Source organism: Orycteropus afer, unplaced genomic scaffold (assembly GCF_000298275.1).
Source record: "Orycteropus afer afer isolate SDZICR_OR568_19922 unplaced genomic scaffold, OryAfe1.0 scaffold00141, whole genome shotgun sequence".
Classification (NCBI taxonomy): Eukaryota; Metazoa; Chordata; class Mammalia; order Tubulidentata; family Orycteropodidae; genus Orycteropus; species Orycteropus afer.
In genome coordinates, this window is record NW_006921728.1 from 2471824 (window position 1) to 2489065 (window position 17242).

Below are 17242 nucleotides of genomic sequence, written 5' to 3' on the forward strand. Positions count from 1 at the left end.
GATAGTGACCTCAGGGAAGAGAGCATAACTGCCCCACAGGATATTTTTGGCTGTAATCTCAGTGGAAAGGAGCTCTGGTGGCACAATGGTTAAGTGCTTGGCTGCTGATTGAAAGGTTGACAGTTTGAACTCACTAGCAGCTCTGTGAGAGAAAGGTGGGACAGTGTGTTTACGTAAGGATTACGGTATTGAAAACCATATGGGGGCATTTCTACTCTGTAGTTTTGCTATGATTCAGCATTGACTTGGCAGTCGGTTTGGTTTGGGGTTGGAATCTTGACGGGGGCAGATCTCCAGGTCTTTTTGCCGTGGAGCCACTGGGTTCGAACCTCCACACTTTTGATAAGCAGCGAGCACTTAACTGTATCACCAGAGCTCCTGGGCACCATTCATTGGCTCAATCATTTATTTATTTATTTTTCACAGTGAGAAAACTGAAACTTAGAGAGGTTAATGTCTCAGCCAAATATTGCCAGCCCAGCGTGACTGACACTAAAGGCCAGGCTCTAACCACTTTGATATTCTGCCAGGAGCCAGAGGGAACAATTATTAGCAAGTCGTCACTAATACAGTTTGCCTTTCCAACATTTGTCCAAATCTTAAGTGATTATGCACTTGACAATTTGGCTTATCCAAATTAAGAAGTAGGATAGTACACAGTTTCTTGCAAATCAGTAATAAATTCCACGAAATTGAACTGGATTAAGCAATTTCCTTGCTTACTGTACTTTCTCATATGTAGTTGAGCCACAAGTTAGACTGGATATACATTCCACACTTCTTTTTTCAGCTATACAAATATACTTTGAAAATTGAAAATATGATCAGAGAGAGGAGGTCGAGTGGGCGAAAAGGATGAGGGAAATGGAGGGGGGTGTGAAGGGTGGAAAAGAAGAAAGAGAAGGAGTGAAGGGAAGGACGAAAGGAGGGAGGGGAAAGAAAGGGAACCCACTATTTGTTTTTCTATTTTTATTTCCTGTCCCCTCTCCCTTTGAGGTGAGTAATAGCATGAATTGGGAAGACACTCTGTGAGGCACTCAGAAGAATGAGCTTCTACAACCTTAGAGTTGTTTCAAATTAATAAAGATTAACTGACATTTGCTATACCATTAAAGGGGGTTAGGCAGAGAAGTATTTGGGAAGGAAGCACTTTACAAAATCTACTATCAGTAAAGAAATTAAGCTCTTACTCTTTAGTGCTTGATCACAGTCAGCAACACTGACCCTTAGGAAGAAGAGCTGAGGTAATGATAGGGCTCCTCTTGGAATTGGTTGGCCAGGGAAACAGATTCTTTTCAAAATGGGAGATGCTCTCTCAAAAAATAAATATTTTTAAGTTTTGTTGAGAAATTTTACAATGTGGGAAAAGTGGTATATCATGGATTATAGAATTTCCAAGACACAAAACCTATGATTATGTAGTATGTTTCTTTAACTCCTCAATAGGGTCTCAAGTTAATAAGAATCAGATATATATAGACTTGAGAAAATAAACCGTTCAAATTTTACAAGCTAAGCTCTGGAGATCAAAGAGTGATTTAGGTGAATCACTTGATACATCTGTGTTGACATCCCATGACCATTTATGCCAATATAAGTATAGATCTATGTCACCCAAAGAAAATATTTTGAATTTTATGAACTATTTTAGGCAGAGATTTATGGGTCTGTGTGTGTTGGAGTTGTTTGCTGAACATAATGCATTGGTATATCCTGAGTTTGTTCACATATACTGACTTAAGAGGCACTGCTAGTCTGCAGAGCCTGTACATATTTTATTTGAAATGATACCATTGTACATAGTTTATTTGAAATGATACCATTAGTTTAATCTTCACTCTCTTCACCCTCTGTTTATAAATTATTATTAACAAGAAAAAAGTGAGTTTTTCCTTTTGTAGTCCTAGTATACTTCATGTTTAAAATCAATAGCAACCATCTCATTTACTTTTTTAATACTAGGAAACCTGAGAATGTACAATTTTCATCTACAGAGATCAAAAAACGTTCTGCTTGTTATTAACCCTAATGGCTTTCAGGGAGGAGGTGGAGCTCTAGTGGGGGATTAGTATTTTAAAAGTCTCTGTTGTGGGGGTGGGGAAGAGAATATCTATGTTTTAGTCTTTAGATCTCTGGGTAAATAATGATTCCAACATTTTATATGGTCTTCTTTCATTATTCTTTGTGGCTAGTTTTATAAGTTGGTTTCTGATTATATGATTCTTGGCAGAGCTGTATTAACTTAATGAAACATTATTCATGTCATTCTTTGTTTTTGTTGGCTCAGAGGCCACAGTTTGAGGGATCTTTTTTTTCCAAAGTAAGAAGAGCTTGAAGGTGGCCTGAAGTGTATGGATAGGCTCTCTGTTGAGACATCAGTTAACATAGAAATGAGCAGCATCCTAGAGAAAGTGAGGCAAACACTAACACAGCTGAAGGTGGTGCTTTGGTTTAGGTACCATCGTGTGTTAGTCACACTGGCACTTTATCAGTGACTCTTTCACCTAATGGTAAGGGAAAGGAAGAGGCATTCGTTGTTCAGTGGTGGAATTCTTGAGCTCTGGTGGCATAGTGCCTAAGGCACTTGACTGCTAACCAGAAGGCTGGCGGTTCAAACCCACCAGCCACTCCTCGGAAGGAAGGTTAGGAAATCTACTTCCATAGTGATAATGCCTCAGAAACCCAAGGAGAGTTGCTGTGAGTCGGGTCTGACTCGATGGCACATAACAACAGTGAGGAAGACTGGGGTTTGATTTCTGGCCCTTGCACCTCATCACAGCGATGCTTTGGAGGCTGGCATGTTGCTGTGATGCTGAGCAGGTTTCAGAGGAGCTTCCATATCAAGGTAGACTAGGAAGAAATGCTGGGGTGACGACGGTGAAGGCCAAACATCAGCCACTGAAAACTCTGTGGATCCCAACAGTCTGATTCCCTGGGGTGACTTAAAATTGGGCAGCAGTTCTTTCCGCTGGGTATGGGGTTGCGTGAGTTAAGGTCCTCTTGATGGCAGCTAACAATAAGAACAACAGAGGAAATGATAATCAAGGCCATTGTCAAATTGGGAAAGTAACTTTTTTTTCAGTGCCAACTTACTTGGTATCTCTCTCCTCATGATGTATCACTGGTCGTGTTTTGCTGGACATTTTTAGTAGGTTGCTGGGGAATATACCAGTGCGATTTTACATCGCATGGTGTGTGTGTCTGCCTTTGTGTTCAGGAGGGTGAGGGTTCATGAAGGTGTTCAAAGATTTCTTAGTGTTCATAAAGGAGCCCTGGTGGCATAGTGGTTAAAGCATGTGGCTGCTAACCAAAAGATCGGTGGTTTAAGTCCAGTAGCTGCCCTGTGGGAGAGAGAGAATGCAGTCTGCTACTGTAAAGATTTGTATTCTTGGAAACCGTAAGGAGCAGTTCTTCTCTGTCCTATATTGTTTCTACAAGTTGGAATCCACTGGACGGCAGTAGGTTTGTTTTTGGTCTGAGTGTTCCTGGAGTAAGATGACACAGCATGACCCATCCCTACCTGACAGCCATTCCTAAGAATCCTGTAGTTGAAGGAAAGCTTCCTTCAGTGACTGCACCTTCTCTCATTTTCTTGGACTAAGCTTTTTTTCTTTTTGTCTTTCATCCAACATCTGCATTTTAGTTAATGGCTTTGTTATTTCACGGAGACACCTGGTCTTCGTTGGTGGCCTAGAGAAACTTAAGTATGTGTAAATTATATTGTTTTAGATACACATGGAAGAAATACAGAAGAATGAGAACACTCAGTCAGAGGTGACCATTGGCAGGATATAAGACTTCCTCTGCCCACTCATTCTCATTCTCTCTCCTCTCATCCCAACCTATGAGTTTCACTGTCATGACAAGTTTGAGGGACTTCAAAAGTTCTTGCTGCTCTGGATCTTCTCTCAAACCAGATTCTACTTAAACCAGTCAATTCAACTAGACATTAATTTGTAAGGGTAGATATCCAGAAGGCTAGGAATCTCACAGTCTCCCTTGTATTTGCCCCTATGTGTTTTTGATAACCTCTATACAAAAAAACAAAACAAAACAAAACAAAACGCACTGCCGTCAAGTCAGATCTGACTCATAGCAATCTCTTCTTGGGTTTCCGAGGCAGTATCACTACGAAAGTAGATTGCTCAACCTTCCTTCTGGTTAGTAGTCAAATGCCTTAGGCATTATGCCACCACAGCTCCCTGTTGAGTACAGTCAAGTCAACCTTTATAGTCAAGAATTTTTTCCTTATGCTGAAATCTTTTGTACTTTAAATTAAAACTAATTTCCTCCTCTTCTTCTTTTATAACTTTCTGATGATGAAGAACAGCTGGGCACCATCTATACCCCACTCCCTTCCTGGCATTTCTCCAAATGACTTATCCCAGCTCTTTCAAACATTACTTATAGATACTATTTTCCACTTTTTTCTTCCATTAGGGACCTCATTTTTCTTACATATTTCCCCTTGAAATGTGACCTTTGTTCTTTTACAAATGGATTTTGCACAATTTTAATAGCCTAGAAGTAAAGGAGCTCTGGTAGCATAGTGCTTAAGGCACTTGACTACTAACCAGAAGGCTGGTGGTTCAAACCCCCAGCTACTGCTTGGAAGGAAGGTTGGGCAATCTATTTCTGTAGTGATAGTGCCTCAGAAACCCAAGGAGGGGTTGTTACAAGTCAGGTCCAACTCGACGGCACATAACAACAACAACAAGTGATGGAGGAAAAGAAAGTTTTCTTTTTAAGGGCAAATAAAGTGACCCACTTACGTGTACTCCCCTCCCCTTTTTCTCATGCTATGAGAGAAATAATTCATAGTGTAGTGATGAAGATTGGAAAGAGAGTGTGATCTTCCAGTAAAAGCAAACTTAAAACAGAAATTAAAGGTATTTCCCCAGTTACTTATCTTAACTAGTCAGTGTTTTTAATTGATTATGTAGTTTTGATCCATATGCAAGAACAAAGCACACATGCTGTTAAAAAAGGTCTCTTTTCATTGATAGAGATAATCCCTTCTTGCCTTTCTCTCTAATGAGACATGGTATACCCATTTCCCAAACACTTAGCCACCTTTCCTAGCTCCTCTTTATAGTACACGGGAACTGCCGTTTTCTGTGTTGAGGTATAATTAGTAGTGATACCCATGAGTGAATGAAGCACTTTCCCTTGACCTATGCCAGCCTTTCACTGCTATCCTTCCTGCCCTCTTTCTTCTATTTCTCTCTTTCTAGGTCATTTTCTTTATGCAGATGTTTCAGGAATCTGATGCAACTTAGGTACTGTACCACTATAGAAGAAATATCCTAATGTTTTGCCCCTGAAGGAAGGCACTCAGGTGGCACTGTGGTAAAGCATTCAGCTGATAACCAAAAGGTCAGTGGTTTGAACCTGCCATCTGCTCCATGAAAGAAAGATGAGGCAGTCTGCTTCTGTAAAGATTTAGAGCCTTGGAAACCCTATGGAGGTTGCTACGATTCGGAATCAACTCAGTGGCAGTGGGTTTTTGCTCTTCACACCAACATCATATTGTACTGTTACTCTCCATAATTCTGAGAAAAATTCTTGTTGGTCCTTTGGTAGATGAGGCTGAAGGGTTTTACATATGGTGTATGCTTTCCCCCTCTAAATCTACTTACTTCTGGCTTGAGTTTCTCTTTTCTGGTCTCTTGTTTTGAAGGATTATGCTTGTGGATATCCAGAGGTAATAGTGTGACTGAATTGCCCTGCTTGATAAACTAACTGCTTGTAAAAGGGCTTCTTAGAGCTATAACTTGAAAGTGTAAAATATTCCTCCCTATTAGCTGTGGAGCTCCAGTGTCTGGTCCATTGGAAGCAAAAGTGTTTGTGAAGTACTGGTAGACCTTGCAGTGAAGCTGGGGTCTCTTGAACTCTGTGAGATCAGATGACTACCATTCGTAGCATACAATTCCAGCCGCCAAAATCATTGAAAAATTACATTGCATGATTTCAGCTTGGAGGCACATGTTCTTGCCTATATATATTGCTGGTATAAATATCACCCAAGACACTATTCCTCTTGGTTTGGTTTTGCACACCATTTCTGAGTAAGGTAAGACATTCAGAGAAGTGAGCACGCCCTTTGTTCTGAATCTAATTTGGTGGTTTAACTACATGCATCCTGAGTTGTGTTTTAGGAAAATATTAGCTCTGTCACCTTGTAAGGATCTTCTATTGCTAAAATTGTATCTTTCCCCCAAACCTTTGAGCTAATGATGCAAGTTATAAAATATAGTGAAAGTTTTAGTTACATAATTTGTTCAAAAACAAAACCAAACTCACTGCCATCAAGTCACTTCTGACTCATAGTGACCCCCTTTAGATTTCCAAGGTGGTAAATCTTTATGGAAATAGATTGCCCCATCATCCTTTGGTGGAGCAGCTGGTAGATTTGAACTGCCAGCCTTCTGGTTAGCAGTCATATGCCTTAGGCACTGTGCCACCAGAGCCCCTTATATTTTATTCGTAGATATTACTGTTTTAAACCTTATTAAGAGCATCTATATTTAAACTACTTAAACTGTTTAGATTCTTTCTCCATTAAAAATTGCTAGTTCCATTATTATAATGATAGTATTACTCTCTTTAGTATTTCTCTGAGCTAGTTTTTGCTAGCCTTTCGGCCATCTCATACCCTTCAGATGCTTTTTTTTAAAGGAAAATTGCTTAAACTCAAACACTATATATTTATCTCAAAACTAAGAATGTTTTAACAGAGGGCAGCTATCCTTAGTCTGCCTAGAGGATTAAGGTATTATATTTTTTGTGAAAGGATTGAAGTTTAGCAAAGATTGCATTTGAGTCAGATGTGGTTCCTATACTTCTTTTAAGTCATTTCTTTACCATTTTTGACATGGATTTTGTTGTTGTGTATATCTAGCACATTTGATAGAATTTCAAATGTAAGTATTATATGTAATAACACATTATAATCCAAATTTTTAAAATTATTTGCCATCTGGTAATACTTTTGAATTATCTAAATAGTATTGCTCAAAACCAATTTTTAGCACCACTGCTAGGTTTTCATAGACTAGACTTTGTTTTCCTCAGGTACAGTTAATGGATCCATAACATTGTTCTTTGAAGATATATTTTTTTATGCTTTATGTCCCCCAAATCAGGCCTTGAGTCTTGGTGTTTTTCTTCAGCCCCTTATACAGTGCTTGGCATGAAGAAAGGTGCTCAATAAATGTTCTGTGAGTGAATGAATGACAAATAGTCTTCCTCTAAGACAAAATCCTCTTTTAAAATGCTATTAAATGGCAATTCCATTACTAGGAATAATATATCCTAAAGGGGTGAGAGATAGCACATGAACAGACATATGTGCACTTATGTTCATTGCAGCACAATTCACCATAGTAAATAGGTGGAAGCAACCTAAATGCCCATAAAGGGATGAATGGATAACCAAATTATGGTATATCCACACAATGGAATACTATGCCACATTAAAGAACAATGAGGGATGCACGAATCATCTTGCAACATGGATGAACCTGGAAGATGTTATGCTGAGTGAAATAAGTCAATTGCAGAAGGACAAGTATTGTATAAGCCCATTACTGTAAAAAGACGGAGAAGGGTTTGCTTGGGAAAGGGAACTCACCTAGTAGGTTACTGGGATGGGGAGGGAAGGAGAGAGGTTAATTTAGGGCTAGTTGGGGCTTACATGCTGACACGGGTTGGGGGAGGAATATACTGGAAGGATATATGACCACCATGATAACATTGAGAAATGAGAGGACACTGAACTGTGCACATAAGAGATAGACGACAGATGATGCTAAAACCAACCAGTGTGTCCACGATACCACATAGCCATTAACACCAAACAGTGGGCTATACAGATAAACACATAAACACCTGAGATGATTAGACAGAGATCAGTGAATAGAGGTATACTCTAGACCAAGGATAGACTCAGCTGAGGCTAACCTTGTACAGACACCAGTGATACAAAATACCTGCAGTCCTTATAGAAACAGTAGAAGACAGACACAGAGTAATTCCTCACAGAGATCCCAACACTATGGGAGAGAGATCCAATAGAGCTACTACTTCAGGACCATAGTACTGGGGGACATCAGACTCAATTGGCACAACAAAATACACAAAAGAATTGCTCCACATCCTACATTGGTGAGTAGTGACTGGGGTCTTAAAAGCTTTCAAGCAACCATCTAAGATGCAGCTAATGGTCTCCTAGAGTCAGAAGTGAAGAAGAACGCAAAAAAAAAACAAAACAAAACAGAACAAAAAAACAAGGGCATTTAGAAGCAATCAGCCCTAGGACAAGATGGACCTTGAGACCAGAAGAACTGGATGGTGCCCAGCTACCAATGCCAAACACTCAGGAAAGGGTCAAATCTGCAGATCCTGGATAGAGTGGGAGGGAAAATGTGGAACAAAATCCAAAAACCCAGTAATGACCAGAATTACTGGTCAGATGAAGTCTGGTGAGACTCCCAATACTATGGCTCTGAATACATTCGGCGCCTGAAATAAAACTCACCCCCGGGGCGGGCTTTCAGCCCAACAGTTAACAAGATGTACACGCAGACCACTCAATTCAGGATGCCACACCCACACACTCAATGGTGATACGTCCCTTAGAGCAATAGACCATGGGACACCAGAGGACCAACATTCAAACTGAGAGAATGCAGGTCAAACAAGAGTGCATAATTATGGGGGGCACAGGGAGGGTTGCAGGGTAGGGAGGGGAGGAGACTGGGTTCGTGTTGGACATGGCGAATGGGGAATGAAACTAAATGTACACGTGACATTGAATGTAAAACAAGCTCTTAAAATTAAAAAAAAAAATAAATAAAAGTTCTAAATCAAGATAACAAACTTAAAAAAAAAATGCTGTTAAATGATCGCAATGACCACTGTTTTCCCCAACATACAACATACAATTTGATTGAAAAATATTTTTGTAAAAATTTTATTGAGCCTATCATGTGTACCAGGAATATTTTTACAGAAAACAGATGTGATTTGAGAGCATCTAGTTTGATTGCTCACAAAATTGAAAAGGAAAGGCTGAAGGGAGGGCTGATAGGAATGAAACTGGTCAAAGAATGTTCCCCTCCTTGCCTTGATTAGACCTTTGAACACTGGTCCCTGATAGCCTGTTACTTATTTTGTGGTTCACTGGGCTTATTGCAATTAATAGTAGGAACTGTGTTGGAGTGATTATATAATGCCAGATCCTGGCTTGTGTTGTGGTTCTGCTCCCACGTAACTCCTGCAGTTTTCTGCCAGCATTTTGCTTTCCTATTTTAACTTTTAAATTTTCTTTATTTTTATTTCATTATGCAAAACCACCAAGCTGTAACTTTCCTCTGAAAATAAAACAATACCAAAGGTAAATATCTCTGCTATTAGTGGCAAGTCTTGCAACTTCCCACTGACTTGCAAAGGAGAGGAAGCTTTGTGGTTTGGCGTCCGTATTTTTTTTCTAATTGACATTAGGATAATTTAAAAAATAGAGAAAGAATGCTTTTGTTTTCAAATTAAGAAAGAATTTTCCCTTTCTGTGTATGCCTTTTCATAATACAAACTTTGCTGACCTCCTTTTCTATGAATACTTGTTAAAAACAATAATTGAAAATTTAACTTTTAAAATATGTACTTTCAGTACATTAATGAAAATCAAAGTCAGTAAATTACTTGAATAATCACTTATAGATCACTGCTCTGTCCCCATCTTTGCTAAGTTCCTGAGCCTGTGACTGTGATGCCGGCTTCAGCACCAGTATTGCAGAGTGGTGGGAATTCATGTGCCAAGTTCCAAGGAATCACGGGTAGGAGAGGAGCACTTCTACCTCAGAGACTGGGCTATTCTTTGTGGAAGCAGTTTGACTTTGGTCTCTCAACATGAATTTGCCGGGCAGAAATGTAGGGAAGAGTCTTCGCAGGAGAGAGAGTCAGAACAAGTGCAACAAATGCAGCAAGTATGTGTGTGTTCAGGAAACACAACAGAATCTAGATTGACTAGATTACATGGTTTGAGTGGGGAAGGTATCCAAAATGTAAAAGTAGAAACAGAGACAGAAGCAGGTTTACATCCTGATTTTTCTCTTGTGTCTTGGGTTAAAAGCCAAAACTCATTTTAGGCTTGCCCTATTTTACACCTACCAGGGGATTATTAATTACATTAAGAGGGAGTCCCACCTATATGTTTTGCTCCAGCACTCAACTTTAAAAATAAGAACTCTAACCCTCATTTTCCAGTTCAGTTGCACTTCAAGTTGAATGGTGAATGAAAAAGAGCGAGAGGAGTAACTTAGAAAATTTTGAGGAAAGACAATGAAACCCACAGTCTTGCTGGAACACAGCCACTGGTTTCCCTGGCTTCCAAGGCTGCCTCATGGTTACTTGAAATCCTCTACCATTGTTTGTTCACAGTCTTCTAAATAGAATATTTTGGGGTAGAAGTTTAGGAGTGTGAGTTTGAGTGAGAGTAGAGAAATGGCAAATACTGAAAATCCGACAAAACAGTTTAAATTTAAAACCATCAGATTAGCTGTGACTGTGTTTTTGGCTCGCCTCCTTTAGCCTGACTACCACAATGTAAATGGACTTCTGTGCCTTTTCTATACCCTTTTTAAAAATGTTGAATGATAAATGTTCCATGGAGAACTGATACTCTCGTTTTTATTTTCTCATCTTCAGTTTGTCCATCTACACAAAGTGCAAGCATTCTTGTGGGGTTTCGAGATATAAAGTATTGGCATGAGTTTGTGATCATGCCAACACATGTTTAGAAAAAATAGCTTATTCTGTTCTGCATGCCAAGAAGATATCACTTTCTAAGCCTCATGTCAGTGCGTGATATTTATTGGATGAAACATCTGTCCTAATTTTTCAGTGTCCTCGCTTCTGTTGTAATTTAACATACAAGGGATTTTCCCTGATCCTTTTTTCACGTTCTTTTCTCTTTGGCTTGCATTTAAGAGACAAAGCTCAGTCCTTTAGGTAGACGTTCAGGCAGCTGTTTAAAATGGACCCTACATTATCTATTTGTCATATCTATTACTAAGAGAGCTCCAAGAATAATTAAAAGAGAAAACTGTGTGTTGTCAGAATGTGAATCTGCATGAACCTGGATAATCCATCTACTAAGCAAGTCAGTGGTTTTAGGTTTGGGCATCCACATGTCATAAACATAGTGAGCGAGCGAATGAAGTGACTCCTCTGCACATATGAAAAGCCCAAATTCGTCAGTCCTTCAAATATATATATGTTATTGTTGTTGTATGCCATAGTGCTGATTTAACTCATAGTGACCCAATATGACAGATTGGAACTGCCCCATAGGGTTCCTTAGATGGTAACCTTTATGGGAGCAGTTTGCCGGGTCTTTTCTCCTGCAGAGCTGCTGGTGGGTTTAAACCACCAACCTTCTGGTTAGTAGCCAGGTGCTTTAACCATTACACCACCAGGGCTCCTTGAAGAGAAATATATATGCACACACACACACACACACACACGCCCTCTTCCACACTGCTTTCAGTCCACTATGTGTGTGCCCTGTCCATTTCTTTTCTTGATTATTATTTTTTTTTAAAAATTAAGGTTTCCCCCTCTCCAAGGGAACAGTCTGTAGTAGATTTTATTTTCTATTACATAATTAAAATTTACTGTTGAATATATACACAGCAAAACATAGACACAATTCAGTGATTTCTACACATTCAGTTCAGTGATATTGATTACATTCTTCAAGTTGTGCCACCATTCTCACCTTTTCCAAATTGTTCCTCCCCTATTAACATAAACACTGCCCCCTACCCCCACCATCTTCCTATCTAACCTTTTGAATTGCTATTGTCAATTTGATCCCATATAGTCCTTTAAAAGAGCAAGATGCTCAAGCTAGTTACTCTTTAAGCTTAACTGTTGTTTGGTTGAAGGAGCCCTAGTGGTGCAATGGTTAAAATGCTTGACTGCTAACTTAAAGGTCAGTGGTTCAAATCCACCAGCCCCTCCATAGGAGAAAAATACGCATCCATAAAGATTATAACCTTAAAACACTATGAGCCAGTTCATGCCGTGTCCCGTAGGGTCACTAAGAGTTGGAATCAGCTCTATGGCAATGAGTTTGGTTTTTGATGTTTTATTGCTTGGTTTAAAGATGATTTCAGGGAATATTTTTGGTTTAAGGTTTAAAGATTATCAGAAGGCAAACGTTTTAGGGATCCATCCAGCCACAATATTATGTTTTATTTTTCTTTGGGATTGTATATTTATTATAAAGAAACTAGTAATTAAGCCAAAAAAAAAAAAAAGTAAGAAAGAGAAAGAGGAGTCAGGACCAAGTTCTGGAAAAAGGAATCAGGAAGGAAAATGTCTACCAGTGCAGGAATTCTCACGATGCTTCAGTTGAGTCTAAGATGAAGTGTACGATAAAGTAAACAGTTGGGTTAAAGGAAAATCAATCATTTTGAGAACAAACTTAGTAGTATTTCCTGTTGTTGCAGCTCTATTATCCTGTCCTCCATCTGAAGTTCTGGGCTCTACACTGAAGAGAATCTTTCTTTTGGAAACACCATATGTATGTGAATTACTATCCAAACAGTGCAGTAATAAAATTAAACCAAAATACAAAGCATAGGTCCTGATATTGAAATAGGTCTTACAGTGTCCTTTGGTGTCCCGATCAGAGAAATTGCGTGGTTGTGAGCTAGAAAGCTCTTGTTCTCAGGAAGGACAGCTGCTTGTGCTCTTACATTGGCAGCCAGAACATTCCAGGGAAGTAAGTGAGGCCTCGATCACATACACACTGATTCATGATTTGTTGTTATTTGGTCCTGCTGCATTGAAGATTGCCTTCGAGAGACTTACACATAAAAGTATTTCCAAAGCAAATCAGTAATAAGTTTGAATTTTAATGTCTACTATGCATAAACATGCTCATAGTTTGCATAAATTTAATAAGATCCATGAAGTACATTTGGTTTTCCTTTTTTAACCATCAGTCAGTTTCCAGTTTTCTAGGTAGAAATACTACTCAAAGAATCTGAAAGTAATAAAACCCATTTGCCAACTCACACTTTACTTTCCTGGCTGAGCTTCCATTTCATCCATTTAGGTCTATTCACTTGGGTTTGTATATCCTGTCCGCCATCTCTCTCTCTCATCTCCCCAGTTTGTCATACTTTGGAGAGACATCAGAATGTTGAGAAGGCCATCTGTGTAATCAGTATACAAAATAGGTTTATCTCTGGAATATAAACTGATGATTGTTTCCAATGTTTTTTGATAAGTCTGGAAAACATATTACAGAATACTCTAATGATCATTTCCAGGAGAGGAGCTTAGATGCCATATTTTATGCAAGCAGTGTTATAAAATGTAAATTTATGAGATATTTAGATTGTCATAAGGAAGAGTGTCATATTGCATTAAATAGAAGAAAGTTGTGTTGTTGTTGTTATGTGCCGTCGAGTCGGCCCCAACTCATAGCGACCCCTCCTTGGGTTTCTAAGGCAGTATCACTATGGAAGTAGATTGCACCATCTCCCTTCCAAGGAGTGGCTGGTGGGTTTGAACCACCAGCCTTCTGGTTAGCAGTCAAGTGCCTTAGGCACTATGCTACCAGAGCTCCCAGAAGAAAGTTAGACGCTGTTTATTTCAGGGACTTCTCTCACTATGTCCATTGGCAAATCCTTTCCCTACTTCAACCATAGTATTTCCTGGGCCCATCATTCTCTCCCACAGTTCTCAGTTTTTTCATGTTAGGTTCTGAATGCTTTGTTCCCTTGACTTTATTAGTGTCCTGTATCAGTACATCCAACATGATGCAACCAAATTATACTTCCTTTGACACTGACTATTAGCTTTTGAGATAATAAATGTAAGTTGAAAAATCATAGGCTATAGGGCTAATCCAGCCTGGCTTTGGAGACCAGCACTGGTGTTTCATTGTTAATTTGTCCATTGTCAAGTGATTTAGCCTTTCTGAACCCATTTTCTGTCTCCACTATGGAGATCATAACTTACTATCTTACAAGGAAGCCTCAAAGATAAATGAGATCTCATTTGTAAAGCACTTGGCTACTGACTCTTGCCTCATATCTTTTACATGAACCTCCATTCTGCTACTCACCCTAGTACTTTCTCACTTTGATTTTCCTGGTAATTCCTGCTTCTCTAGCTTACGCAGAAAAGGGCCTGCATCCACAGTACTTCAGTTTTAAACCTAGTCTCTTAAGTGGAATGTGAGAGGAGGACCAATTGGAGAGTTTTTGCTCCAACATGAGTTTCTGAGAACAGAAGTCTGTGGGCTTCTAAGTCAGCCATGGCAAGGAGACATCCATTCTCTTAAAAATCATTCTTTTTCAGGAAAACAAAATAATATCTTCTATAGGATATGCAGCAGAGAAGTCCAACTCTGGTAAATGGGCTGATTTATGTAGAAAATACTTGTCTTGAATGGACAATTAGCATCTTGGATTTAATTTTTTCCTCTTCATGCTATGTGAACTTGGCCCATAAGAGTGGATAAACATGCCACAGAAAGTCATAGATTCTGTGGAGGGAAGGCTGGTAAATAGAAGAGTCTTAACCTGTGGGGCTGGGTTGATTGAAAACAATTTCATGAATTTAGATTTGTTTCTGCAGAATACTCGTCATTGTCCAATCTCTGTATTCGGATTCAATTACTATCTATTGATCTCAACTCTTGGGCCACATAGTGCTAGGTTTTTTTTTCTTTAAATGTCTACACAATAGTCCTATGACATGGAAATTATCATTATCAATTAGTGGATGAGGAGATGGAGGCTTAGAGAGGTTAAATGTCTTGTAACTGTGGCCACACAGTTATTAAATGATCCTCTCACTTGAAATATATATTCTTTTCTCTTTACTGAGCTATTTTGCTTTATTTTAAGTATCCATTTTCAGTTGGAGAAAAGCTTCATGTGAGTTAATTACAGTGGATATAAAAAAGGAATTCAAATTAGTAATATCATTATCTCTCTCTGTTTCTAGTTTGTGCAAAGCAGGTAACTGATGAAGCGTCTTCCACTCGAGATTCAAGCCTTACTAACACAGCAGTACAAAGCAAGTTAGTGTCTTCCTTTCAGCAACACACCAAAAAGGCTCTTAAACAGGTAAGATAGCTGACATCTGTTCTTTGTCCCTCAGTTCTACCTACTTAAGGAGAGTTCTGCAGATCAGATCAAATAAAATGATAACAAACCTAGCAATCAGATAACAGTACAGAGATCCTGAATTAAACTACTTCAATAATATTCAATATCCAATAATTTTATTCTAAGTGAAAAACTAGAAGAGGCGTACTAAGAATTTTGATGTACAATTTAAGAGGGAAATTGTGCTGAGAAACATTAAAATTTGTATGAAGTTTTTTTTTTTTTTAATGGTTTATCTACTTCTGTAAAGATTAATAGCCTTGGAAACCCAAAGGGGGGTCGCTATGAGTTGGAAATGACTCAATGGCAGTGAGTTTTTTTTTTTTTTTTGGATAGTAAATATATTGGGTCATAAATGCACTACTCACTTTGAAAATAATGTATTTATGGTCTTGTGTTTATATGATAGTTGCTGCAAAAAATAAGCAGAAAATTTCTTATTGCTGAGACATAAAATGTTACGAATAAGTAAAATAATAATTATGGCTTACTTGTGTCTGAAATGCCCATCAGTGAGTACTATTGGTCCTGAATGGCAGTTAATTGTCTACTATTATCCTATTATTACATAAACATTCTCAGTGTGGGTGGTCTTACTGATCACTGAAATATAGGGGTAGGAGGTAGTAGTTACCAGGTAGGCCCCGGACTCTATCATTCAGTTGCCATCGAGTCGATTTTGATTCATGATGATCCCATGGTATCAGAGTCAAACTTTGATCCATAGGGTTTTCCATGCTAATATTTTGGAAGTAGGTCACTAGACCTTTCTTCTGAGTCATCTTTGAGTGGACTTGAACCTACAGCCTATCTGTTAGCAGTTAAGTGCTTTTTGTACCACCAAAGGACTCCTGACACACACCCTGGTTTAAATCCTTGCTACTCACTGTGTGTGACTCTGGGAAAGCCAGTTCTCCTCTTTGAATCTCCATAAAATTCCTTCTCTATAAAATATGGATAATAGTAGTTGTACATGGAATTGAGCTGAGAATCAAGTGAGATGACACATTTAAAGTACACGGTAGAGTAAGTGTCTGGCCTGTATCAGTCACTCGGTGTTAGCTACTGCTGCCACACTAGCAAATGTTGAACTGTACGGGGAAGGAAAGGCAGAGCTAGTGTGGTTTGATGGGGACGTTACATGATGGTAAATGGAAGGCTTCTGTATTCAGCATTGACTTCTTGTTTTTCCCTTGTTTAACTGTTTTCCTCTTACATTTTTTATTTGGATGCTTTTTCAGTCAGCCCTCTCCACCCTCTTACCCCACCCCCATTGATAACTCTTACCAGGTTGCTAGAAATAGAGGTACTATTCTTCTGATAACAAGGAAAAGACAAACCATATTTTCTAAAATAAAGTTGAAAAGATGTTGAAGTCCCACCAACTTCTAAAGCTTATTATTCCCATCCAGTCTTTCAGAATGTTTCCACCTACCATCTTCTGTAATTCAAATAAGGGAGTTTAGGAAAGAAACAACAGTTTTTGTACTGAATTACATTGCTTTTCTAATCTGTATTAGTTATTGGCATTTCAACACTTCTGCCCAGTGGCATTCTATTTAAGGTAATAACAATATTTCAACCTGTTGTTGTTGTTGTTAAGTGCCGTCGAGTCGTTTCCGACTCATAGCGACCCCATGCACAGCAGAACGAAACACTGCCCGATCCCGCACCAGCCCCACAATCCCTGCTATACTCGAGCCCATCATCGCAGCCACTGTATCAATCCATCTCGTTGAAGGCCTCCCCCTCTTTCGTCGACCCTCCACCCTACCAAGCATGACATCCTTCTCCAGGGAATGGTCCCTTCTTACAACATGACCAAAATAGGTGAGACAAAGTCTGGCCATTCTTGCTTCCAAGGAGCATTCTGGCTGCACTTCCTCCAGGACAGATCTGTTAGTTCTTTTAGCAGTCCATGGTACTTTCAGCATTCTTCGCCAGCACCACAACTCAAAAGCATCAACTCTTCTTCAGTCTTCCCTATTCATTGTCCAGCTCTCACATGCATACCAGGCGATTGGAAATATCATGGCTTGTGTCAGGCG

General features: G+C 39.1%; 1 protein-coding gene across 1 annotated transcript in view; it reads left to right on the plus strand.

Annotated features, from left to right (window-relative positions):
- The window catches only part of ASXL3 (ASXL transcriptional regulator 3), a 183298-nt gene that overhangs the window by 47183 nt on the left and 118873 nt on the right, over nucleotides 1–17242 (plus strand). The window contains exon 5 of the mRNA XM_042781631.1: nucleotides 15031–15152. Coding sequence (XP_042637565.1) covers nucleotides 15031–15152 — 122 coding nt within the window. The remainder of the gene's footprint in view (nucleotides 1–15030; nucleotides 15153–17242) is intronic.